Source organism: Sylvia atricapilla, chromosome 9, assembly GCF_009819655.1.
Source record: "Sylvia atricapilla isolate bSylAtr1 chromosome 9, bSylAtr1.pri, whole genome shotgun sequence".
Classification (NCBI taxonomy): Eukaryota; Metazoa; Chordata; class Aves; order Passeriformes; family Sylviidae; genus Sylvia; species Sylvia atricapilla.
In genome coordinates, this window is record NC_089148.1 from 22,797,912 (window position 1) to 22,825,811 (window position 27,900).

Genomic DNA, 27,900 nt, shown 5'->3' on the forward strand with positions numbered 1-27,900 from the left:
AACAGGAAAAAAAGCAATTTAAAGTTTAAACTACAGACCCAGTCTGAATCACCTGTTATTTCATAAAGAAATACACCTGGCCAATTGAAAGACAAAATGTTCTTATTTCTAAAAAGCATTATTATGAAGAGAGAACTGGAGAATTAAGTTCAATCCTCCCACTTACTTCTTTAGCTGCTTTCTTCCCCAACCACAATTTGACCTGGATATACATGACTTTTTTTTTTAAATTTATATTTTGAATTATGGCATTGCATATTGCATTATGGAACTGCATAAAGACCAAGAGGACAAAATGCCCCCCAAGATCTGTGTAGCTAATCTCTGTTGGCACGTTTCACAAACTGATGCTCTGCACATGTAGAGATGCCAGAGATTTATGCTGTGCTGATTTGCAAGAATCCTGCCCTTAGTATAAAAATGACAGCAAATGAAAATGAAAAGACTTTGAAAAACATGCCCACACAAACACCACCCTCTGTGCTTCTGATAAGGCATTTATGGCCAAAGGTTCCTAATCCCAAATGTTTGATTTCTTTGCCAAATCACATACTTGCCGAAGTCTCATATACAGGCACAAATCCTGCTCTTCTCAAAGGCGACAGCACAGGGCAGGGAGCAGAGTGTGTAACACTGTACTGATGAAATAAAAAAAGGAATAGAAATCATATGCTAATAAGAGGAGGGAGGTTGCCAGGCAACCAGGGAGGGAAAGAAAGCAGTTTTTGATTTGAACTCAGTGCTGTCAAAGGGTTAGCATAGCCAGAACAAACAGGACATATTCAATCCAGCTTGTCTGCAGCCACCAGGAATTTCAGCTTTTCTCAATATTTTACCTAGAAGTGTGTTCCCAACCCTGTGCTAGCTACTTTTGTGTTCCCTGGATCATTTTACTGACACTGGAAAAATGGTATAGGATAGGATGGACAGTATATTTTTTGTAAGTGCTAATTAGAGAAGCAGCAGCTTGTGTCTTTGGGTAGCACAAACTGCACCACGCATGTACACTGGCCAGTAGGATGGAGAGCACTAAGAAATTTTGGGTCCAAGCAAATCCCAGTCCATCAGACACAGCCACACCCCTCTGGGCTGCATTGAAAACTGGGCAAGTCCTGCCCTGCTGCTAAAACTGCATCTCTTCAAATGTGTCTCAAATGCCTGCCCTACAGTGGTGCACTCTTGTCACAGGTGATCAGCAAAATCCTGTCTTATCGGTAGCAGCTTCCTATATCAGGATGTAGTTACATGTTCTTAAAAGATGTGACACTAAACAGAGGAAAGAGTAAAATTCCAGTCTGGTCTACAACATAAAATCATTATGAAATTCACTTCTGTAACTAGAAGAAAATGAGTTTCAGTTCCTTCTTGTTTTCAGAGTTGCTAACTGCAATGACTGCTCATAAGTCTCAGCCATAAGAAGGGTGGGAATAGCAGTTCTTAAGTGAAAGACCTCATAAAAAGAATAAAATTCTAAGGATGGGAGTTTAGCTCATAAGCAACACTAAAACTCAAAGGTTGAAGAAAAATTAAAAGCACAAGTCGATTATTTTTTCACAACATAATTGTTTTGGAGGGCTTGACTGCTACAATCTGGCAGACTATCGGCAGTAGAGGCAAGACCATACATAATTTGTTGAGTATCAACAGCATTTGCATATAAAACATGAAAAGATAAAATGTTTCCTACAGAAGACTTTCTTTCCCACTTGCCAGATCAAATTTTAACCTGATGAGTACATCATTGTTCAATTCTCCAAGACAGACATGATAATTGTGGTCTATAATCTTCCACGAGGTCTAAGCAATCATGCTATAATTGCTGTTCCACTCAGCTAAGAGTTTATTACAATAAAACCACTAAAACAATGAAAAGGCTTGAGAAATTCATAAGCAAAAACGGCAAATAGGAAGTTTTGTTTTTTTCACTGCCTGCTTGTCAAATGACCCTAGGAAGACACAGCCATCAATCTGGAACAGCCATCTGATCATCACAACAAGCTACAAAGCAGTAGCATAAAAACATTCTACATATTAAAGCTCCATTAGGGAACTTCAAAAAACTAACAGGTATCTACAACAGAGAGACACACTAATAACTGGGGCTTTTAAAAATAAAAGTTTAGCCTAGATCAAAGAAAGCTACCTTCAGTTACTTATTCACATAACCTTTGCCTAACAACTTTGTGTAGCCATGCTGATTTGTAGTGTCCCCTGCTATCTTGCTGGAGGTTTCCTGTTTTTTACAGTATTCTTTATTTTTCAATCTCTGTCCTGCCTCCCACTGTGAGCACACCAAGCCTAGCTCTCAGACATACCTTTACATTTGCAGTTTTTCCACTGTTCTTGTCCATTTGGAGACAGTAAATCTGACAAGTGAAACTTGCCTACCTTGCTGTCTTAGCCCATGCTTGGTAACAGCCACATATATATATATAAAGTATTTCCTAGGCAATGAAGAACTGCCACCGCTATCAAACCTGCTACATAGAACATTATGGAATTTGCAGGCTGTACAATAATGCTTTCTCAAGGCTTAGGAGCACTTCCAAGTGCCCCTTCCATGCAACAGGAAGCATGGCACAAGGGACTCTGTTCTCCTGGCTCACTCTGGAACCAGCTACAGCCCTTGAGGTGCTGTCAGTACCATCCGTGGTGAGCTGCTCAAACAGCCCATAACCTCATCCCACATTCATGAGGGCCTTCAGACAGCAGTGTAGAACTTGCTGCTGAAGGAACTCAGAATCAACAAACATGCTGCCTGCTGAGCATTGAAGAACTCCTGGAACCTCTTGTGTTCTCACTAAGGTCAGCACCCAATGGGCATAAGTCTGGCCCTTTAGAAACATTCCTGTGAACCCTGAAGTAACACCAAAGAAACACATGGATGAATTATATAACTTTTAAAATAAAATTATGTGATTTAAGAGCCATTTATACCTTCTGAAGCTAAGTGAAGAGAAAGTATAACATAGTTATAGTGACCGTATTCATTACAATATAAGTTAAAGTGATACAAATTTACTCTGATAATTCTCAGACAATTCCCCGATTGCAACTTCGGGCATGGCTCTAGCCCTTCACACCTTCCATTTTATTCTCACAAGTCAAGCATCAGTGCTGGGGTGGAAACAGCTGTGACAGCATTCTAGGTACCCAGCTGCTGGTCTAGCAGGGCTCATAAACACACAACTCCCCTTTTAACATATGCAACACATGATTCAGAAGGAAGGACAGATCTGTGAAGTGCCACAGCAAACTGCCTACCTGCTGTAAGAACATAACACTGTTTCATACTAGGCTGTGTTGAGGGGGGGCTGGTTTTACTTGTCCGTCAATGTTTCAGGTTTGCAACAAGTGTGGCAAAGCGTCTCCACTCTGCTGCAGAGAACACCGGATCAAGGAAGGGTGGGAGACCTACACCTCTCCCCAAATGTAATCTGGGTGGCAACGAGGCGGAAAGTATCCACTACCCAAACATCACCGAGTGAAAAGACGGGAGACTGCAGAGCAACACTGGAATGCAGTCAGGAAAACACAGCACGCAGAGAACAATGCTAAAAAATGTCATTCAATATTCTATTCGACACTTAACCATTTTGCAATTCATTAATTTCTGACTACTTGATTTGACAACTTTAATTCTTCAAAGAATCCCGAAGATTGCAATAGATGTAATTATATATGGTTTACACACAGTGATAGTCAGGAATCAGGTGAAACAAAAGAGAAGGCAAAAGAATGGAAGATTTTCTTTCCCAGAGTATTATTCGGAAGTTTACATGAAGCCTGCAAACATTCTCTGGAGCTTAAAAGCACATTTAACGGTTTCACATTACAAGTTAGAAAGGGAATGCTGCCCTCATAGTGTAGATTTCAAAAATTCTTGTAAAGATTTATAGAGATAAAAAAAAAAATCCAAGACAAGTCCTTATACCATAAATCCAAGGTAAGTACTTTCACATGCAGCTATTTTTAAACAAGATTTCTTTGCTTTCCCTTAGAGTATCAGTGTCAAAGGAATATTAGAAGTACACTTTGATAGTTGACTTCATTCCAAAAAAGTCAGCGTTTGGGCTCTGTGGAGTTGCCAGTAGTTGGAGAAGAGAGTTGTTTTGGTATTTTGGGTGTTATTTTTGTTTTGGTGTTAAAAAAATAAAATTGAGAAAAGCATATATTTAAATCACAACACACCTAGTCTTCCACAATTTGGAAAGCAGGATTTAGGAGAACAACTATCTATATAATTTATTCATCTTCTTTAGTTAGGTCCAGAGACTGAAGCTGCTGGCTAAGCCAAGCAAGGGGGACAAGATTCCTCAGGGACAGTTTCCTGGAATTTTTCTTTTGTCAAATAACTTGGCGAACCACCAGTGATTTTAGCTACTTCTAGCACAGATTTTTGTCTTTTCTTTAACCAATGACATGTCTTTTTATCCAGCCTTAACTATTTAAATACATTGTAAAGTAGCACCAAGACTTCAGAGATAATTTTTAATATTTTATTATATGAACTCGAATTTGAGATACTAACCATTGAGATGAGTTTCATTAAACCATGGGTTCAGTTTGTAAACTGTAGCCAAGAAAGTGACCAAAACATTCAAGTTGTGCTGCCAGTACTCATGTTGATAGACTCCTCCACTCAACAAACATTACTGAGAATATTTATCTACAATGACAGGATTAGCTAATAAGCACTGTACCTAAATCAAAGATAAAATACAGTTTTTGAAAATGCAGGACTTCCTCCCTCAAAAAAATAAAGTTCTATGCAGGGAAAAAAAAAAAATCCAAACCAACAAAATCCACACAGGGCTGCAATGCTGCAATTAGATTATCAGTAATTATTGATATATTCATCTGGGAGACAAACCATACAACAACTAAATTTATTCAAACAGATGGGGGAAGGACAGTATATTTGTTAGAAGTACATTTGGTGAGAAGGAGACTACAAGTTTATTTCCTTGCTAGTTTAAATGACTGCTGAAAACAAGAATACAGAAAGATACTGACCAAAGTTTCCATCTGAAACCTCAGAATAAAGCTAACACTAGCCTTTTCAAAATCCATCAACTCATCTCCTAAATCATGTAGTACTGTGTACTATTACCAACACAAGATCCTACCATAACATTGTTCTTTGAGTCTGTGTCATAAGCATCTAAAAATACAAAACAATACAAGAAATATTTTGCATTAAAAATGTAAAGAAAGTACTCAAAAACCTGAACAACTACAATCAAACCTCTGCCATAGAAAAATGAACTTTAACACTTGAAGAAAAATCCAAGACTGACTGCTCTGAAAACACTGAGCTGGTAAAAAACAGACAGTGCTGATTTCATACCACAGTGTCTCCCTAATTGACAGGAAGACTTCTGTGATAGTTCATTCTTCTCATCTATTCCATGTTTCAGTTTTATCAGGATATCTCTAAGACCATTTCTGGACATTAGTCATGGTTTCAACAGCAGCTCAGCTAGGAAATGGACTGGACATAAAACCTCAATACAAGAACTAATGACAAAATTCAGCCACTACTGACCTAGAAATGTGTTCAAGTTTTTGCTGTGCATATTTGTGTCGGGGCCTCAATGAGTTGCAATAGCCCAACCTCAACTTAATATTTTACACTTTAAGGTATTCCACAAGAAAAAGTTGTGTTAGGCTAGAATAAGACTATCGACCACAAGTCCATTTATCATTGCTTTTGCTTTACTAGACTCTTCATAAAGAGCTGAAGTTTACAGCCAAATGTCAGGTTCTGTGAAAGGTGGGAAAATGCAGCCTTGAAGTCCAACCTTGCAACCTGGCTACCACCAGCACGTGAGCCACTGCACCAGCCTTGGTCAAAATCCACCTCAGCTCCGCCTTCCCAAGGCCAGGTCCGGACCCTACTTCCAGCACTCTGACCTGCAGCAAGGAATGTCATGCAAAAACCCTAAGTGCCACGGGTGAGAAAGACACTTGCAGCAAGGGCACCACTCCTGCCCTCCTGCTCAGCCTTCCACGCAACTGTTTTGCTCCGAGGAGACTGGCTGCAGTCCGTGAGGCGGGACAGAGACGCGCTGGGTCCCGCACAGCTCCGCTGGCCCATAGGCAGCTGCGGGACGCTGAGCCCGAGGCCGCGCACCCTGAGACCGTCCAGGGCTCGTCAGGTCACGGCCCCCGAGCAGCCCTGCCCTGAAGCCGGGAGCCCGACCTCACCAGGACGACGGGGCCCGGTCACATCCTGCCCTCGAGCTCGCCGGGGAGTGACAGGAGAAGCGAGGAGAGGGGAGGTGCCGGGCGCCACCCCCTCATGCCCCTCGGCCGGGCGCCGGCCGCGCTCCCCGCGGCGGGGAAGGGGCAGGGGCACGGCTGGAGCGGAGCGTCCGGCGCTGCCCCGGCAGCCGCTGCCCGCAAGGGAAAGGGGCCGGGGCTGCCCGCGGCCGCTCGGCACGGCCCGGGGCGGCGGGACGAGGCTCCGGGCACCGCCGGCGGGCAGCGGCGAGGCACTTCCCAACGCCGCCAAACTTTACCGGGCGCCGGCGCCGCCGGGCGCAGCTCCCTCCCCGCTAGCGACAGCCGCACGTCCCGGCAGGGCGAGTGGGTACCTCAATGTCCACCGGGTCCCGGCTCAGCACACGAGCCATGGTGTCCGCACCGCCTTCCCCCGGCTCCCCGCAGTCCCGGAGTGGAAGGGAGCGGAGAGCGGGAAGAGGCGGAGCCGGCAGCCCGGGCAGCAACGCCCAGGTGGGCGGGCGCCCCCCGCGCCGGGCCGGGGCCGTGTCCCGCGGGACGGCGGCGTTCCCGGCCCCGCTCCCGGCCCGCGGCGGGCGGCAGCGGCCACCGAGCGGCGCGGACCGGCTCGGCAGCGCTGCTCGGGGACTCCCCGCACAGCGCCCCGCCGCTGCCCCCTCCGCACGGTCCCTGTGCCTCGCCGCACGTGTGCACCCGGCCTCCTGCGCCCCCGTCCCTCCCATTTCCCGGTGGTGGACGAGAAACTGAGCGGGGAGGGTCGAACGTCACCCTGGCTGTGTTTATCCACTCGTGACAATGCCACAGGAGCAGCCTACACGCCACGGCTGCAGACAGCCCTGCTGCGCTCGGGGTCACCCTCCTGCCCGCAAAGAGGGGAGGACCCGTCCCGGGGTTGCACCTTCCCAGCAGAACCGGCCCCCGCTGGCCCTGAACCTTCACCCTTCTCCCCACTGGGACAGCGACTTCCCACCCACTTGGGCTACTCCCCCCGCAGAAGCCATCCAGAAGGTGGGAGTGGTGCGCGAAGGTCAGGGCACTGCCTACCCAACGCTGCAATTGTTTAACACTAGAAACACAATATTTACGGTATTACGGAAACAAACAGTCCCACTGCAACAGGCCTAAAACGAAAGCAAGTATTCTTCCTTTCCAGAAGCAATAACGACGCCCAAACCAACCGAAGAAACCGACCAGACAACCAAACACTGTAGCATCTGTTTCTAGAGTGCAATTTCATTTGGCCACCTCTATGATTCCTCAAAATAGGATCACTTTTATCCCTATTTCACAAACACAGAGGAGTTTAAAACTAGTCTTTGATTTTTTCCAATGTGCAATGTCAGGCAACTTCTTGGGTTCTTCCTTCCCCTCTTAAAACACACTCCAGCTCTGGTCTTCATTCTCTTTGGAGCCCTCATTTTATCCAGCTAGCTTTTATTCTCCCCTCTTTAGTACACGATTAAAAATAAATAAATAAAAATTAAAAAGGACTTCCCACTCCTATTTACTTTACAAGAAGCCTAGAAAACTGTAAGTAGCTTCTGGACACTGATAACCCTTTGGGTGCAGTAGAGAATAGGTTTGCCTTTTCCTTTCATATCTCCAGAGATAATGCCTCTCACAGAATAGCATGGAAATTTTTCTTTACCTGTAAAATCTGTAATAATTTTATTTCTTTCCGTCTCCGTAAATGAGCACTTCAGAGATGCCCAGTGGTGAGGTATTTTTTTCCCCTTTTAAGATGTGAAGAAATAAGGTTGTGGTCTTTTGTGTCTCAAGTGAGAGCTATATTTTCTCAAGACTCTGCTTCAGCACTATTGCATAACAATTCTTACTGATTACAATCACCCATGCAAAGCAGCTGAAGTGTTGGCAGGAAAATCAGAAGCAGGATCTCCTTCATTGCTTCATTTCACTAATACTGACATTGCTGAACAGTTCAGTGGTCTGATGCTAGCTGGGGAGTTTTCTAGTTGTGTTTGCTCCTGACCTACAGCACTATATTTACTATGCAAGTACACTAGGTGCAAGTCATTGTCACATTTCCATGTACATGAAATAATAAACTGCTTTATAACCAACCACTTAGAATTTGCCTCCATTTGTTCTAAAGGGGCATTTTCACAGAAGAGACTAGCAGCAGGCACTCCCCATTATACACATCTTCTGCTTTGTTGCAAGTTGGAAATTCTTGGTTACCTCCATGTAATCTAGCAACTCAAATGAACCTGACACCTGTAGGATTTTTGATAGAATCAACTATCAGTAAAAGACAGTATTAAAGCATGGCAACTATCAGCCAGTCTGTACCAGCCTGCTGCTGTTTGTAAGCTTTTCCCAGCAGTTTGGGAGAGCTGGCCTTCTGTGGATCACCCATCTGAACCCCAGATTCTCAGCTACAGCAAATAGTGCTTTTATCATCACTAAGCATGGTTACAGCTAAACTTTGCTCCAGGAAAGAAACGGACAAAAGGAGGGGGACATGCAAAACATGCATCAGGACACAAGTATTTAATCTTTTCTACAGCAGAAGTTGTAAGAAATTTTAAGAGGAGGTGTTACACAGCCCATAGTTTGGGCTTTTTTCATTAAGTGCTAAGCCTCTGATTTTAATTTTTTTCTCCTGCCAGCAGGATTTTTAAAGCAGCAGAAACAGAGCAGGGATACTAAAGACTTAACTTTCACTTCTGACATGAAATGCTGTTGAGGCTTGGTTGAGTTATAGGCTTTCAAAAGATTGCCATTAACCTTTTGTTCCTGGTGCTCTTCAGGTAAAGTTTGCTCACATGCCAAAGAAATAATTGCATGTGAACTTTCTCAGAAAAGCTCCAGGCGCTCACTGCTACCACAGCAGCTACAGCCTTGTGCTGGGAATGGTTGCCTCACTGGGAGGGCAAAGGAGGGCAGGGCTGCAGACGGTGGGAAAAGCCACGTCCTTCAATTTCAAACGGTTCCAGGAACACAACCTGTAATCTAAACCAAAGGATTCCTCCTCCAGCCATTGCAGTAGTTAATCGCCAAGTTTAAAGGGTAAACTGTAAACTCTGAAAGTTCAGCATTCAAATTCTGTCAGTGATGTATTAGAGAGCCTAGAGGTCTCCATGTACTGATACGTGGTAAAAGCAGCTCCGCACTTTTCATCAAAACTGCCCCTGATTCACATCAGTTCAAGTACTAGAGAGAAAGACATTCCAGGCTTTAATTTTCTGTGTAGTTGTACCTTGAACTCAGTGGGCACTCTTCAATCCCATGCTGTTTTTATTCCAGGATCAGGTCCCTCACCCGTTGCATATGATAAAATGTGATAGTTACAGTCTCACAGCTAGCATCTCCCAAAATCTGAATCCTGATTTAGCTATCTGGATTGCTCATTCCGCTTAAGCAAGTTCACCTGTCAGATTTGTGGGATTTGGGAAAGCCTGAAGTGAGCCCAAGTTGCTCTTTTACCTTCTTACCACTTACGACAGTGCTAAGATTTGTATTTCAGTTATTTGCTGCTTTTGCCCTCTTAGTTTGGCTCAACCGAATTCAAAGTAAAGGTGATATATCCAGTAAATGCCACAAAACAAACAAGCTGCTTCTGAAGGCTCACAACAGCTTCTCAGGTTGGTTTTTTTTTTTTTTCCTTTACACTAGGTGTCATAGTAGAAGAGGTGGTGACTTTTACAGGACAAGGTAAATCACTGTTAAAGCTGAAAGTAGTGCTGCTGATTCCAGTGTCAGGTTCATCAGCATGAGGAGATTTGTGTTGCATGTCTTCACTATACTGGTGTCAAGGAGGAAAGAAGTGTGTACACATGAAAAAGTTTAAGTATGAAAGAGAGAGGTTTTACTGTACTATTTCTGAAAGGTGCGTAAGTGACAAGCCATAGTGTAACTGTGTTTGTCCTCATCCATCTTAATCCAATACAGAAGGACTTGAATTCGACATAATTTAGGGAAGCTTGCTCTGACTACCTCTCCCAAATAGCAGCACTGATGTTGCAGTATGTAATTACAACTTCGTGCATTTCTTCACCAATTTAGGGAAAATGCTCAACTTAAAACATTCACAGTAGCAAAGACGTGCACTGCCTTTCTAATCTAATGTCTAATCTTTCTTTCTAATATTTGCATCTGGATTTACTCTTCAGTGCTCAGTGCTCCTGAGAGGGGGCAGCTACACAGGATCACCCAGGGTATGGCACAGTGCAGGAGTACCAATGCTCTTTAGGTGCGAGATACACATAATTATAAATGCTGTTAGGAGGAAGCTCTGACCATTAGTCAGACATAGCCTTTGGGCATGGAACTGTAAAGCACAAATAAATAAGTAACAAAATGGCCACCATGTGGGCCCAAATGCATTTAAAACTACAAATGAGCTGTTCTTTCGTGAGTCCACTAATTTATTCCAGCCATCTGTATCAGCGTAAACAAAAGCTTGTCTCATAAAGTGCTTAATAATTTTTAAGATGCAGCAAGGACCACAAGTTTCAACATGATCAGCCTGGGGGGAAAGAATTAATAAAAATGAACCCACGTATTTTCACACCACAAACATCTTATGATAACCTCTATCATGCAATTAAAAAAATAATACTAAAAAGTAAAACTTGTTCCTGGCGCGACATATTTTTTCCTATTTAAATTCCACCAAATGTTTCATTAGGATATTTTAGGGGATGGAAAAATCTGGCCATTTTTCCTCCCTCCAGTCTCCAGTGATGACATCTGTAGACAAATTCTATATTTATTACTAAGCCTGAGAATTGCTAAATTGATATACTGAGTTTTTACTGCTCTGAGAATCTTTTCTCTGTATGTGCCCAAATTTATTTTCAGGGCCTTCTCATATCACTGGACCTTAGGTAAGTGAATAGTCAAGAAATCTGAATATTTATAAGCTAAAAAGTGTACACATTTATCAAGATTGGATACAAACAATTACAGAGCTCAGATTAAGACAGGATTTTGGACCACTAAGCATGAGGGAGAGAAAGCTGTAAGTACTTTATAGGAAGAATATGTTTGACTTAATTTTAGAGATTCTGAGCAACCACTCAGTTACATCCAACAAAATTATCATTTCTAAAAAAAAAAAAAAAACAAAAAACAAAACAAAACAAAAAAAAAAACCACGCATTATAATATTTGAAATTTTGAAATCCCTTAGCTGCCTCTGAGACATCTCATAGTTGTGGTGGAAAGGATGTCACATTCATCTTTAAGCTTGAGGTGTTAGAAGCAGAGGGTGCTGCATTCCAGACATACACATCTCTAGGGTGAGAATAGAGAAAAGTTCTATTTTGAAGAAAAAGACCATTTGCACTGAGGCTCAATACAAGGTATTTTTTGCATCTTCTACATTCCCTGTGGCAGCACGTTTCTGACAAGGGTAAGGTCTGCCCTTTGAGTGAGACCTGGTTTGGAGCCATTTCATTGTGCAGCAGTGGAGTAGCAAAAATGATACTAGGCTCATGCAGGTGTCCTGTAAATGTCAACTGGCTGGACGCAGTGTTAACTGACCTTCCAGCCTTCCCTCCCCTGCACAGAGAAGGCACTGGAGTCTCAAGAAGTCAGAGTGCCAAGCTGTTATAGAATGGGTTTACTACTTAGCTGACTTCTGGCAACAGCAAGTATTTCTTCATTCAGGTAAAGGTTAAAGATGGTGAGTTACTGTTTATCTTATAACCATGCAAAATTAACTGTTTCTGTGCTTGCAGTTCCAAAGGGAATCGTGCAATAAACTCAGAGGAAGATCTGATCTCAGCCTCCAAAACAGACACCATTGACATATTCACTGAACTATTGGCATTAATTCATCCCAGCATCAGGAGATTTATTTATTTTAAGGGATCATGTAGCTTTGTTGCTTGTCAGAGATACTAACATGGAACAAACCAGCCTCTTGAATTATTTACAAAATAATACTAGTTTTTAACTATTGATCTCTATATTGCAGCATAACTCATTTCAAATTTGATAGCTTTCCAAATGCCTCATAAAACAAACATTTGACAAACAAAATGGCTATTGCTCCCTTTTTTAAATTACTATTTTTTAAGAAAAACTGCCACCAGGGTAACATCCTTGACACAAACTGTGTGTTTGTATCATTCTAAATTTAGTAGTTCAAAAAGGAACAAAGAGGTTGCATTTTTCTACAAAAATACAGTAAGTGATAGTAATTCAATGTTCTTATAAAAAAATTGCAATTAGTCCTTTGTTTCTGCAGTACATTCTTTTCTCTCATGGCTGAAATCCCAGCTTTGGAAAATGTCTGGGGACCCTGTGGACAGGTAACTGGGTGGGGGAGGTGGGGTACAGTTAGAGGAAACTAGGGACTTATATTAGCATCTTAAAAGGAGTTATAACGGTAGGGAAATTATAGGGTAAATCACACTTGCTACTCCCTGGATGGAAAGTGGTTGGCATGATCTGAAACCTATTCCATGATGATTCCCCATCACCTGCTAACAGGGATGGAATGGAGGATGAAACAGACACAAGACGCCATGGCCAGGCTCTGTGGAAATACTTTCAGGGAGGGGAACTCGATGGTGCTTTTCAGCTGATAAACCACATACCACTGTCAGCCAGGGGAGATAGGGGAATGTCCCACTGCTGAGCCAGCAACTGTGCTTAAATCCCTCTTCTTAGATGAACTTGCACCATTAAAGCCTAATAATAATAATGTCAATATACTTTTCCAGCCCAAAGTTCCCACCCCTTACTGGACACGTGCTCTGTATTCTCTTTGACTGTGTCTTTAAAAGGGAAGTAAGAAAATTTCACACCAATCAGTAACAAAGGTATGTTACTGACTACAGTCACCTCCTAAACACAAAGAAATGGTATAAAAGTAAGTCAAGAATGGTGGAGAAGTTGGGGAAGACTCCATCACAACTGCTGGGATCAGTCAAGGGCTGACCCAGTCTTCTCCCCCATTGAATGCCTAATGGGTAAGAATCATACTCTGTCCATGCTGAACATTTTATTCCTCCAAGTATAGTTTTGCAGTCAGACATTATCACTGACACCCTTCTAACCTTAACCTATCACAATTTTATATTAATAGCATTATTCTGTAAACTGTTAGTGTGAATCCCTTGTGGACACTGGCAGTTGCTGGCAGCGGGTCATATACTCAAATGAAGGGAAAGACCTGAGAGTTCTCTCTTACACTGCTGGTGTTTCCCTAAGTCAGTTGAACCACCCTCCAACCCAGCAGGATTGCTCAGAGAAGGATTCCTCAAATGGGCCACAGACAGGCTGGTCAGGCACGAGGGTCTCAGCTTTCCTGGGGTACTGACAGACGAATTAATCACTAAGAATCAAGTAAATCTCTCCACACTAAGGGTTGAGGAAGTCTCCTCTTTTCATGTGACGCCAGTCTTTCTTGGTAATGCCCACTGACCAACAGCAGCAGATTTAGGCTAGGTCAGTACCTTTAGAACACCTCCAACTGTGACCAACCAAAAAATCTGCCAGTCATTTGAAAACTTATTATTAAAGCGGTAATGAAAGAACTACAAAAGAAAAACCATAGCAAATACTAGGAGCTGCATGCTTGTCTCATCATAACTGAGCATGGTAGGCAGGTCTGCCAGAGAAATCTTCATTTTAACAGAGATGGCAAAACAAGAATAAAGAGGCAGTACATCATTTAGTGCTTAGAAATGATTATTTACAAGTTACATTAATTTCTTAGCTATTAAAACACATTAATTTTATATCCTTAGACATCTTCCCATTTAGGTATTATAGTACACAAAAATCAACATTCTTTCTTTCCATGTTGACTTCAGTACATACTGGATTGCCATTAAAACAAGAAACCTTTCCTCCCTCCACCAGTGCTGTACATAAACATTAACAGGACTCTGCACATTTTTAACTGTACTCTTTACAGGCCTGCAAGTTGCTTCCTACAAAGTTCCATTTACATGGAAAAAGATTAATTTACTGTCCTGTAACTTCAGCAGTTGTGGCCATACACACAGTGAAATGTATTGCTTCTATTGCAAGATTTAAACATAGTTAAAAGACTATGTATTGAAAATCATTTCCTAATAGAGGCCTGTCTTTTACAGGTCTTTACAGTGCTCAGTGCAACAAACCTCAATTATAACTTGAACTTTATAGTAGTATTTAATAGCCATCAACACTAACAGACACTGGTAATTTTTAGGTAATGTTTAGGCTAAGAAATGAAATACTGTTGGAGAACAAAGTTCTATATTGCTTTACATTTAATAAAATTTTGCTGTAAAGTAACATTGTACTTGGGATGGAAATTAAATAGAAGTCCCCAAAGCACTAAACAGCACATCTTTTGCTCTTTAGCTTCCATCAAATAGGGCAAAAGAAATGAACGCTTAACCAGGTTTTCCATGGGACAGTTCAAGAAAATCTCTTCCCTACCTTACTATATAGATGATTTTTACCCAGAACCTTTACACTGCATAGAAGAAAGCAAATTTCCACTTATCATCTCAGATGTAGCTGTAGCCCCCAACTGCTGATGTGAGATGATGTATAAAGACCTTCCACAATCTCAGCTGTTGACTGGAGAACTGATGCTCAAATAATATAAATGACTTCTGGTACCTCCCTATGTCCTTGCTGAGCTACTAGGCTGATGGCAAGATAGCAAGACAGTCATCTCTCTTGGACAGTTTTGAGCAAGTTCCCGAAGCTATTTCTGAACCAGTGAAATGGGCTAACTTCACAATCAGCAACAGTTATTGCCTTCTTAGCAAGGTCAAAGTGAATAGAAAAATTTAATTCCTGGCCAAGGTCCCTGCAAAATATGGGCAAGACGTTAATTCACTGCTATCCTAGCCTAAGGTAGCAATTGTCAATAGGACAAAGAGTCTGCATCATCATTTCCTCTCTAATTTAATCAAGGTCATATTAGATCACTACATCAAATCAAGCAGAATCAATTTGATTAAAAAAAAAATCTGAGCTAAACCAGATTCCTTTTGGAAATTAACCCTTTACAACAAACATTATCCATCAATGTAGGGCATCTTATTTCCACTGAAAATTACTTCTGCTACAGAACACACATCAAGATTTAAAAAAATCTTCCCCCACCAAATAAAACAAAATTACATTACCTAATCTCATGCTTAAATTTGTGTGTTTTTACTGTGTATTGCATATAAGTCTCACACTGCAAAACAACGATTTTCACAGAAACTGAAATATATATCTGACAAAAGAAGTACTGTATTATGCTGGATGTCATTTACTTCGCAAAAATTTAGCCTTTAACAACAAAAAAATTAACAAATCATGGTGCTGTGAAACTGCCCACTTCTTACACAAATCAATAAAGGTCTTATGTTCTTTGGCCTTTTTTTCCCTTCTGGTTGATTAGTTTTGATAGAATTTTTTTTTTTTTTTTTTTTTTTTTTTTTTTTTTTTTTTTTTTTAAGATTATGTCCAGTAGAGCTCCTTCCCAAAAATTCAAACCAATTATCACTTTAATTGCAGTACGTACATATCCAAGATTTTACTCTAACAGCACAATAATCTATTGCTATGGCAACTTTTAGCTATGCTGCTTTCTACATTCCTGCAGAATGCTTAGGTGGACTACTGCCACAGCAGCCAACCAGGAAAGTGTGATCTCCACCTGGCTGGGCCACAGATATAGTCCTTTTAGCCCACACAGCAAATTCCTGCTTCAAGCACTCCAAATATTTGAAAGACCCTTCCCATATGTCTCATAACACCTACATCAGTGGCTTCTATAGCCAAACCATTTTTTTTAAGCTTGTCAAATACTGACAATGAGATCATATACATATGCATACTTGTAATTTCACACTTATTGCAGAGAGAACCTATGTCACTGGATATTTGTTATAAGCCTGAAAGGAGCAGAATATCATAGGATTTAAAAGACCTTTTTTTGTTGTTTTTCATCTTTTTTTCTCAATCACAGAAGAAATTAATCATAATCCTACAAGCAAAGGTATTGTAAATACCAAAGTCAGTACAGCCTGACTGAGGAGCTCCCACACACAGAGCCAGCCAGAGTTGCAGTTGAAGCCCGTTGTAACAGCCTGGCTGGCCCATCTGTTTGGTGTATGCTTGTTTGCGGCTCTCCCATCGTATCCTCTAACTGCCAGCTCTGAGTGTGGGTTATGTGCTTTGCAGATACATGCCAGCCATGGAAAGGTAAGCTCCTCCCTGCTCCTAATAAAGCCATGGGAACACAAGTTTCCTCCGATATGATTTTGCACCACTTGAGTAAGGTGCCACCGAGCAAGTACTACTCTCTACAGATGTAGGTTGTGATCTTGTGAGGGATGCGCCTTGGTATCAGCAGGATGGATTTGGAAGGATGCAGACAGACTACGGCAGAGAAAGACATATCTGCTTTTGTTTCTTCCAGTATGAATTTTCCTTTTAAATCTGTTCCTCCATCTCATACTACTTGCACGGAATGAAATTAAGTAGACTAGAAACATTTATGACTAAGTGTAACCTCAAAGTATTTTGGAAGAATGCACTTGGGACTTACGTGCCAAAAGTTTTTATAGATCTATGAATTTTGGTAAGCTGTATTGTAGGATTTATTTTTCCTTTTAAAGTGGAAATAAAGCACTCAACAAGACCAAAAATGCATAGAATCCCTTTAGTCAGAACACATTTGGTTGGAGGAAAACACAGTTTGCCGTTTAAAATTGCTACAACCTAATTTAATTTTTAATATAAATTTTAGGACTCTTATCCAGGATTGTGACTTTTGATTTCAAAATCAGTTGGGGGGGGGTGTTTTATCTATCAACTATAAGATGTTGTATCTTTTAGCACCAAGATATTGTAATGAAACACTACTTTAAGATTTAAAAATCTTTATATCACTTTATATATGAATTTGTAATTTCCTTTTGCCCATGATTGAAGGGAATTCAGTTTTTTTCGAAGCATATCTACTACCGCAGAATGTCTGTCTAGGTGTTTGATGATAATTAGCAAGAAAATTAGCCTGCTAGAAATATTATTCATCAAAATACCATTGAGTCCTAGGGAGATTGCAAACCCCTGTTGGAAAGTTTCTCAGAGACAGGCTACTTGGTTGCATCAGGTTTAAATCACATGAAGTATTGATTAAAATATTTCTCAATTAACTATTGCCAACTTAAAAGGTAAACCAGACCTTTCATGTCCCATTTTAAGGGAACATCTAGGTCCAGATTCTCAACTCTGTTAGGGCTGTTTTACTACACCACCACAGCCTAGAGGCTGCCAACTAAATTTCTGGTTGCTGTTCTACCATATCAAATACAAAGAGAAGAGAAAAAGTACTCAAAATGAGTCTATTTGAGCCAAGCATTAGTACATAACACTTCAATTCCTACTGGAGTAAATGAGCACCTGAAATTTCTGCAATACAGATACCACTTCTGTTATCAATACACACAGCACAGTAGAGTTAGGGGTTTATTCATCACGTTTTTGAAGCGCCCCAAGCACACTCCAGGGGCCGCATGTGCTTCTTTAGTCTTAAACTTTTGCCTTTACTATACCTTCTCCCTGTTTTTCCATCTCCTCCCCTTCCCTCCATTCTACCACCTGTTCTTCATTCTCTTTACTCACTTGCCCATGTTCCATATGGAACTTTTGAACTCTGTCATAGCATCAGGAGCCTTTTGTTTTCTTACTCTTGTGTGATAAACTGTATCTTTGAGTAGAAAGTCAAGCTAGATTTTGTTAATTTTCAAGCAGAGTATGGCTGCAGTATTTATTTTAGTAAATTATGGGTCTGCAGGACACAAAGCTGACTTTTAAACCAAAGTAAATCTTAGGATGTTAAGGAGAACAATCACCTTCTGTCTGATTGATCCTGAGTCTTAAGGGATGGACTACATCTGCTATGAGAATCATTCTCCTGCTTGGAGAAAAGCCAGAGGACTGGAAAATTTTAAAAAGAAAGACAAAAGAAAGAAAGAAAAACAAAACTCTTAACCAAACATCCTTCTGATAAAGATGCTTTGAGCATAATGAAATTATTCAAACACAATGCAAGAGACGAAAAGGTTCTTTACACCTCGCTTATTGCAGGTGGTTCCACAATTTCCGGGTAAACAAGGAAAGAAAGAAATATACTCATAGTGGAAAATGTTTTTTCTTTCCCCACTTCAGTGGGTGAGCATTAAGAAGTATTTCTTTCCTATCAAGTTACTCTAATCTGTATTACATTTCATCTCTCGCTAGCTTGACTGCTACATGAGGGCCTGAGACTCATATAGTGTAACATGCTATTAACTTTTTTTTTGTTCCATAGGGAACTACAATAATATGTGCTAAACTGCTGCTAAAGGCATAGGAATTCGAGCATCTGTAGGACTTTCTTCCTTATTATTTGCATGCTTTGACATGTTCCTTATTATTACATATTCAAAAAAGAGTAAACTAGTCTTCTCTTTAGTTAAAAGGGTAATGAAAAATTTAAACTGCTTAGGATGTGAAGTTAAGCAGCTCAGAAGGCTGCCTGTCTCTGAAAAATTCAGTGCAAATCATATTTCTGAACTTGACCCAACATGAGGAGGCAAAAAAAAAAAAAAAAAAAAAAAATGAAGTCAAAATACAGATTAATCAGAGCGACTTGCAGATACAAATCCTAATTGTTATCAATTAAAGAAGAGAAAAACAGTGACAACAAGCATAAGCATAAAAGGATAATGTTAGATAGCAGAGCTGGTGACTTTTTCTAGTTCCTCAAAAGATATCAAAAGATATAGTGCAAATACTAGTGAAGTGAGGGGGGAATTTTTTTCTATGACCTGTACATTATACACAGTGTAGAACAACCATTACCACACTCTAAGCAAAGGTATCAGGAAAGATAATAAAAAGTGAAATCCCAAACTCTTCAAATCAGTTGTAAAACATACTTCTAGAATGCGGTTCTCTAAAGCAGTCAGATTTCAGCAGAAACTAAAGAACTGATTAAAAAGATCCTCTCCTCACACCGGAAAAAACCTCCTACCTATTCCTGCTCACCTTGAGCTTCACAAGCCTTTTTGTCCCTGTTGGGCAGTAATTGATTTCATTGAGAGCAGGTGACTTAAATTAGCAAATTTAGCTCCAGTTCATGACTAAATATGGAAATGCCTATCAGAGGCAGTGACTGTTTCGTATTTGTTGTAATCTCCCCCTCCCCTGAGGCACAGTAGATGGAAAAGGGAGATTGAGGGGTTTTTGGGGGGGAGGGTGTGTAATATGAGAGTCATAGAGGAGGATAGGACTCCTGTGCTTTCCCCTTACAGCCTGCCCCTTACTCGAAGGGGCCTTGCTCCAGAGCTTGTGTGCAGTGATTGTACGAGACAGCAGCTCCATACTCCTGACTCACCACCTCCAAAGTGAGTGTAGGTGGCTTTAGCAGAGATCCATGTGATTGTGTGAGCCAGGTGAACGCTGCTGAATAGCTGCTTTTTATGCTTTATTCCCAAACTCTGCCCACAGAACCCAGTGGGATAATGTGGATCACAGTATTGCTCTATGGTTGTACAGAGATGTAGCTCCCATTGATTCTTCCTGCATGTTCTTATGATCTTTGTATTCATCACTCTTCAAATTACATTATATGATGGGACCTGTTGTAATCTGCTTCCCCTTTTATGTCTGTTTCCACTCTATAAACAACTTTTGAGACCCTCTGTTTGCCTTCTTAATAACACAATAATGAAAACTAAAGTGTGAATTATTTTTTAAGAGCAGCAAGATTATTTTATTTCATAGAATCATAGCATCAATTATTTCACCATCTGCATCTTTTAATCTCATACATTTGCCTATAGGTGCACTTGTACAACCTCTACACGGTGGTACCAGAAACATCCCTGGTTCTACCCTGGCTCCCCTCATTGTGTAATAAAAATAAGTGATCATTCAAAATTCCTGTGTATATAAATGGCCCTCATAAATGCTGGTTTTAGGGAGGAGTTTCCTGTGGTATTTCATATGCAATTGTCTTCAAGTCTGTGGGATAGCAGAACCTCTCTGCCTCACCTTCCATCTTCCTGCTCTCCAAAGGATTCCCTCATGCTGGGCAATTGAGAAGGTATTGGTGAATAATTATGAATGCCCTTTTGTGCCAACACTTTTCCTCTTTTTTATTTATTTATTTGAAGAATATTACAGAAACACTATCAAGGAATGACACTGTTCATCTGGTATTTTTGGCACAAAGAGAAAATGTGACTTAAGGCTTTCTGATAAATTCTATAAAATGGATTACTTGAGCAGAAGAATGTGTTATCTATGGGTATTTACCCATGAAACTAGAGACTAAAATTCTGATTAGACATGTATCTTTTCCAATATATTTCTATCAGTAAACTGATTTGGCAAATATTGAGACCCAAAGGTCAGGGCTGTTCATAAGTCTCATTGATTTGAAAGTTGAATGTCTGCCCAAGATTAAACACAAAGAGGAATGCTTTCCTAAATCAATTTATTTAAGTCTGTATGTAAGTGCTCTGTTGAATCAGGGCCTAAAGTTAGCAACATATCAGGAAAGATAATGAGTTTGGGCCAAATATGTGTATTAACAGCCAAAACATACAATGAGACAAGGAACATAATTATTACTTGGATTTGAACCAAGATCCCTTAAATGTATAAGTTAATCAGATCTTTAAATTTAATTTCTTTTGAAGCTCTTAGCTTAAATCTAAGTGGTGAAACAGGTTACATTTACCTGTAGACACTGGGATGGCCCTTCCTTGTCTTTGCTCTGCATGTGGATCTACTTCCTGGAGAAGTCACAGTATTAGCAGGAAAGACAGAGCCTGCTTGAGCTTATCTTGCTGGGATAGAACAGAAGATATACCTAAACTCCAGGGTTGGGAAAGGTTCTGGACCCCACCAGCCTGGGGTTGAAATCTTTTGTTTTCTGCAGTGTCTTCAAACAGAAGTTTATTTTGAGTTTCTCTATAAAGCGAGTAGAAAGTCATCCTAACAAACACAGGAGATTATGAATCTGGCAGAGCACACTGAGGATCAAAATGGTTTTAATCATTACTCCCTGTTTTAATTACTACTTGACACATTATCTCTATTGTCCTTCTACAAGTCTGTCTTTTGAATGAAATATTAACGGCAAGTTACAGCTGAAAATACATGCAGTCTAGAAAGAAAATGGCTTTGAACTATTTGAAATGATTTATTGTCCACATTTCTTTATGAATATTTATTTGCCATAGTGAAAGCAATTCAATAAAGAGAAAACATGAGGACCGGTTAACTGAACATTTGCATACTCTAACAGTTAAAAAAAGGGAAAGAAAAATAGTATGCTGCATTAGAATGGTGTTAATGTTTGGTTTTCCTGTTTCCTGTAGTTCATTAATATGCAAGATTCAGATCCTGAAGAGGAGATATAAAAATAGTCTACAAGTATGTATCCCCAGGCTTTATATATTCCCATTCAGAAGGAAATAAGCATGCTTGTAGAGGGATTTTCAAGGCCAGGGTGGAGACTATAATTTTTTTCCATACTATTTCAGGTAGCTGGCAGTAAATCTTGCTTTTTGCGTCATATGTAATCTGTATCCTCATCTTGTCAGGACCAGAGGTCCCTCATTCCCTGGCACTCCTCAGAGGAGCAGCAGGCATACCTGGCTAGCAAAATAAGACATGAGCACACTGATTATTTTAGTGTTTAAGCATGGCTGTGTGCACCAAAACCAAGACCACACACAGTGATGCTTCTTCCCTTTGATCCTCAGTGGAGGAGCAGAGTTTTCCGTGGTATGTGCTCTTATTTCTCCCTGCTTGAATTAATTTCATCAACCAAAAAGCACTATGTGTTAGACTTGGAATGAAATTTGCTCCTCAGAGCTTCTTAGTGATATTCTGATACCCAGTCACAGATGGGGCCTTGACAGATTTTGCACTGATTTTCATGATTCCTTTTCTCTCTCTCTCTCTTTTTTTTTTTTTTCTTTTTTTTTTCTTTTTTTTTTTTTTTTTTTTTTTAATTTTATTTAAGCAAGACCGCTGTTGCTTGAGTATTCACATGCAAATGGAGATGTTCACTGGCACCTGTTTCACAAGGAATCTTGGTTGGTTGGTTTTCAGAACTGATAAACTGAATAGTATATCAAAGTGTATTTGGAAAAAGATAATTGTAGCCCTGGTTTTGTGCCTGAGATGTTTTGGTTTTTTGAAATTCTTTTCCCAGGGAATTTTCTGTAAACAAGAGAAGTGCTTTTATAACTGTACCTATGTTTACATTCTTTTCCTAGGAGGGACTTCTTCTTGATGTCCCTCTGGTCTGACCAATGTGGTTGAAGAAGGTTGTCTTTGTTCCACCAATCAAATTGGTCTGTGTGGAACAGTATATAAGGGAGACACATCCCAAAGAATAAAGGAGTCATTTTCAGCCTTCTGAACTCGGAGTCTGTGTCTTTGTGGTGTAAAACAGCATCAGGTAATCCTAATATAAAACAGTACTTTAGAAGGATGGTTACAGTAGTAAAACACAAACTTTGGACAGATACAGAATTCTATATGCCTCAATATTCCATTCTGAGTAAGAATGATAATAATACTATTTATTTATAGCAATTATTATGATTATTATCTACCTGAAAGCTAGCTGTGAGGCTAAATCATTAATATTTTCAAATTATTTCTCAGTTGTTAAATAGAATTTGCTCTGACGCTACTAAATATAATAATTTTCTCTGTATGCCTATTTTATTTTCCTTTAGAAAAAACACACTTAATGTGTTGTTCTCTTTACATTTGTCTACATAAAACACTTTAAAATTCCAGCTATTGAGCTTTTCTAGAAGTTAATAACAAGAAAATTTGGCATTATTGTATTTATTGTTTATTTCTTCATCTTTTGTCATAGTCTTTTACCCCCACATAGATATCACAATATCATTATCATCTGGGAGCTTGTTACTGCAGGTACAAATAGAGAAGTTGAGACCTACACTTGCTGTTTAGTTCCTTGCCTGAACTTGGAGTTAACAAGCAACCACACAGCAGTTCTCTGAAGTCAGAGCTCTCTTGATGTACCACTATAAATGTATTTTGTGTTCAAGGAGTTTAAGTTGCACGCAGCTAGATGCTACCTCATAGTACATGCCTGGATGTATTTGTAAGTATCTCAGATTTTTTTTTTTCTTCTACAGTTTACCAGGTTTTGCATTTATTGGCAAATGTGCATCAGTTACTCACAACTGAAGCTACTCAGATCCATTTCCTCTAGTTGTTATCTGTTGGATAGCTAGACTCTAATGGCTGAAATCTACATCTACCAACATAAAAGCCACAGGATATGACACCGGTGTCTTGTGGTTCCAATCAGCCTCCTGGTATTATAGTGGTACTTTTATTTAACTGTGTTTCTACTGAGTTCAGCATGCTCAGCCACACTGGCTGTTTTGCATAGCATCTGCACTGTATATTGTGATAATTGAAAACTCCATACAGCCTGGAGGCACTTGCACAACAGGACAGGAGCAGGCTGGGGCATAACTCAGAAGAATAAGGCAGGCAGCAGCAAGCAGGGTTGAGCCAGCCCCAACACATCTCCAGCAGCAGTCGAACTGGGTCAGGCATCCAGCAGCTGGGGTCCCATGGTGTGCGGCAGCTCTGGGAGCAGCAAACACCAAGTGCAGTGCCTGGGATGTCCCTCCATCTGCCACCATGGGGCTGTCGTCTGGGAGCACAGAGCGGAGGCAGAGTCCGAGGCTCACCTGGAAAATGACAGGGACAGATCAAAACCAGATTTGTGGCCATGCACTCCACTGACAGCTCCCATTCTGCACATGCCCTTCCCAGGGTGGTTCCTGTTCCTAAAATGTTATCTAGGCATTAGAAGAGAATAGGTGAGATATTTTTTCTAGTGTTTCAGAAGTGTAACATATATCAACAAATGTCACTTGCTATTTGAATGCTCAGAATTAAAACAAATAACTTAACTTAAACTACTGGAGTAAGCCACAGCATTTTTTTCCTGTTAGCCTAGGTAGGAAGAAAAAAAAAATGCCTGGAGTGTAAAAAGGAGAAAAGAAGAAATAATGAAAAAAAACCCCGAACTTGTGGCATGAAGAAGATAAATACTTCTTGCCTGTCCTCTTGGCTCTGTCTATGAAGATTTTGTCCTACAACCTCAGCCAAAACGATTTAGTGAGTGATTTGTGTGTCTGGCTGATGGAAGCCTAGTTGTCTCAGGGGCAGCTTTGCAGGGTTTCCAGGAAGCAAACAAGTAGGTCTCTGTAGTGGGAGTCATAAGCTTTTCATATCAGTAGCACACCTGAGCTGATAAGATGCTTGGAAGGAGTGAAATGTGGCCATACCTTGTAGCAGAACTGCCAGAAAGTTGCTGATGTTAGATTGTCTGCACAGATTGAAGATCAGCAGCTTTCCATATGTTATTCAGCAAGCAAGGAAGGAAGGTGGACTAGTCCAGGAAACACAGGCTGTAGGGCTGTAAAATTGAGAGAGGTTGAAACATTCCACCCATTGAGGTTCTCCCTTAAAAGCGTATTTGTATAAGAGATTAAACCACCCAGTATGTCTTTATCAACACACTTAAGACCACCCTGAGGAGCAGATCACACCAGTTCCTGCCCTCCCTGGCATTCTGGCCTTGCTCTCCATTCCATCCCTACTTGCCAGCCCGAGCAGTTCAGCTCCCAGCCTCCTGCCCAAAGCCAAGGAAATGCCCTGCTGAGGCCCTGCAGGACATCCCACACCATGTCACAGGCTTCACCCACCACGGGCTCTGTGCCGCCTCCTGTCCCCGAGCCCTGCCCTCCAAACGCTGTGCCTCTGAGGCACAGGTACAGTGGGTAGGAGTGGGGATCTGGGATGTGTTCATGTTTTCATTTCCAAGCTTTCTGCTTGAAGTGTGGCCTTTTAGGGCTCTATTAGGTCTCTGCATTAGGAGTGTGATTATGTATATTTCCTGCTCATGCCATAGTGTTAATTGATAATTTCTAAAGTTCTTTTAAATTCTCAGGCAATGGAATCTATTATTTTCCTCTGACTCTTCTCTTACCTTTTTCTTCTTCTATTTAGTATAAGGAGTCATCAGTGGTGAACTGATTATAAGAAACTAATTGACATCATCAGTTCAGTAGTCAGACATACTTCTTAAATCATCTAAGATAAATACTTTTAATTAAGCAAATGTCCTACTCAATTCACTGTGGACAATCCCATCATAATGGATATTACTTCTGCATGCTAAATCTTAATCTTCATCAATACTGAATGCACAATGCAAAACCATTATTAAAAAAAAATAGGCTTACTGTAATATTGCCATTTTGAAGCTGCCAGCTTTTATATTCATTAATATGATGACAACAGACTCCTAGCTAACAAATTTTACTACAGATCAGAATTTTTATCAGATATGTATATGAGATGAAATCTATGCTAGCCTATTATTTGCAGTTTTTATTAAAAAGTTAAATTGGGATTATTATAAACTCTCTTTGGATTCCTTAATAAAAAAAAATTAAAGTTAGAATAGAATGAGATTTCCTGGAAGCATTTTAAAAGGCTGCAACAGCAGTAAAGTCAGCAGGCGCCACACAGCACAAGGAAGTATTTACCAACCAGAAGATGAATGTCTCTTCCCTAAGAGTCTAATGGATTTACTGTATGTGGATTTTTGAGAGACAGAGAGAGGAGAAAGCAAGAAAAACTCGAAGCCAATGCTTTCCTAATCTAAAACATCAAATTAGTTCCTGATCAAAGCTTTCAAATTCTGATGTAAACTGACTTCTTGCTCTTGTGACCAAAATCTCCTCTTTTCCTGCCTCCCTCCATCTCTTCAGGCTTGGATTTGGAAGTCCTTACTCCAGAGGAAGAAAGCTTGATCCCTATTGCTTCAGTTGTGGTGTTGAAACCCATTAATATTTCTCTGGCAGGTATCCTGACCCTGGTGCCCTTGAACATGCTCAGAAAAACATAGGGTATTCCTGAGCCTTTGTCCCTGAGAGGATTAACAGGGTTGCCCTGGAGCCAGCCTGAAGGTGTTTTAATAGGTAATAGGGGTGGGCTTCACACCTGACTTCAAGTTTGCCTCAGGCTGGCCCTGCTCAGCAACACAGATGCAGCCACTGAAATTAGGGGGTAAAGCATGGCTCTGTGTGGAGTTGGCGCATGAATCCTGAGAATCTGGTGGAGGATATCTCAAAAAATATCCCTCCCCTACCAGGACAGGCATCCCAGTGGAGGGTTCAGGGATTAGATACCTGTGCAGTTTCTGCCACTGACTTCTCTGACTTACAGAGTTAGTTACTTAAGCTGTTTCTCCTTCTCTCTTTCTTTCCTCTCTGGCCTCTCTTGTGACTTATAAATTGTCTGAAGGAGAGACTGCAGCACTCTGTGTGGTTTTGCTGTGCTTAGCCAAGTAGGTCCTGGTCTCAGTTGGGTCCTGTGGTTATATCGTGGTAAAAGTAAATAAATAGATAATAGCGGTAACAGCAGTTATCTTTTTGTGTGTGAACAATAGGTTGCTAATGGAGGAAAAGCCTCTTCTCTGAGGTTTTTTTTTTTTTTTTTTCCTCTGCAAGTTAAAATCTGTCTTTCCTCACTCAACTGGAGAAGATAATGCTTTTGTAAATCAGACAAAACTTAACATATGAAGTGGAACACATCTTTGATTATCCTGAATACTATCCTGTCTGTAATTTACTCTTGCTGCTGTAAAGGACACAACATGATTAAGCTAAGAAATGATAGACTGAATAATATGTGTCAGGATGGTAAAAGATTTTTCCTATCTAAATAGGAAACAATCAGAAAAAGCAGTGCAAATACACAAGTGTTTTAACATATTATAGAGAAACTACCCTGCTGTTGCCTTATATTGTATTGTTGGTTATATTGTATTCCTTGCTCAGATTGCTGCAGATACTTCTCCTGTAGCCTACAATATTTATTTTTTGGAAACTACAAACTGTTTTGATTTTTTAATGATGTGAGTATCCTTCCTCCATAAGTTCATATATACTGTTACCTGCTCAGTCTGTCATCTCTTCTGCCTTCCCCTGGGTGAGTCCAGATCCTCCCAGTGACATTTCTCAAATTGTAGAGCTGTGAGTGCATTTTCCCAGAGCTGTTAAAAGCATTTCTACTTTACTTAATGACAGCGTTCAGCAGTACCAGCCATCACTCACTGTTTGGTATACACCAGGTACTCTGCACAGGGGCAGAGGGGGCATTATCCCAATTTTACAGAGCAAAGAAAGAAGGTGTTGCATTTTGCAGCAATTAGTCCAGGATACGCCGCGAACAGGAGAAGGTCCAGTGCACCTCAGCTCACATTTCGTTCTTTAGTGTGTTACTGTTCTTGTTTCCTCCAACATTCCCAGTTGCACTGTGCCCTCCTAACATGATCTCGGAGAATGATCACAGTAGAGCCAAGTGCTTTTGCAATAACACATTCAGATACTGCAGCAAACAATTGTGAGTAACTTTCCTAATTTTGAAGTGTGACTTCGCCATGTATGGTGCTTAGTAACTTCTACCATGTCTCTGATGATTTCTGGATCTGCTGCCAGTAACGTTACATTCCTAGCCAAATTAGTATGTGATATTTTGTGCTCGTACTGCAGTGGTAAGGTCTGTTTGCCGTTCCCATATAGATGTATTTTTGACAGGAAGAGC

The 27,900-nt window shown here is 40.6% G+C and overlaps 1 protein-coding gene and 1 long non-coding RNA gene across 2 annotated transcripts in view; both read right to left on the bottom strand.

The window, feature by feature from the left end:
* DPYD (dihydropyrimidine dehydrogenase) overlaps window positions 1-6,687 on the bottom strand; it is a 335,518-nt gene extending 328,831 nt beyond the window's left edge. Inside the window, exon 1 of the mRNA XM_066325254.1 lies at window positions 6,600-6,687. Coding sequence (XP_066181351.1) covers window positions 6,600-6,638 — 39 coding nt within the window. The 5' untranslated portion in view covers window positions 6,639-6,687. The remainder of the gene's footprint in view (window positions 1-6,599) is intronic.
* A 13,413-nt stretch (window positions 6,688-20,100) lies between these two features.
* The window catches only part of LOC136365007 (uncharacterized), a 44,885-nt gene continuing 37,085 nt past the window's right edge, over window positions 20,101-27,900 (bottom strand). Inside the window, exons 3-4 of the long non-coding RNA XR_010744247.1 lie at window positions 24,573-24,703; window positions 20,101-23,969 (exon numbers count right to left, since the gene is read on the bottom strand). This is a non-coding gene — a long non-coding RNA (uncharacterized lncRNA). The remainder of the gene's footprint in view (window positions 23,970-24,572; window positions 24,704-27,900) is intronic.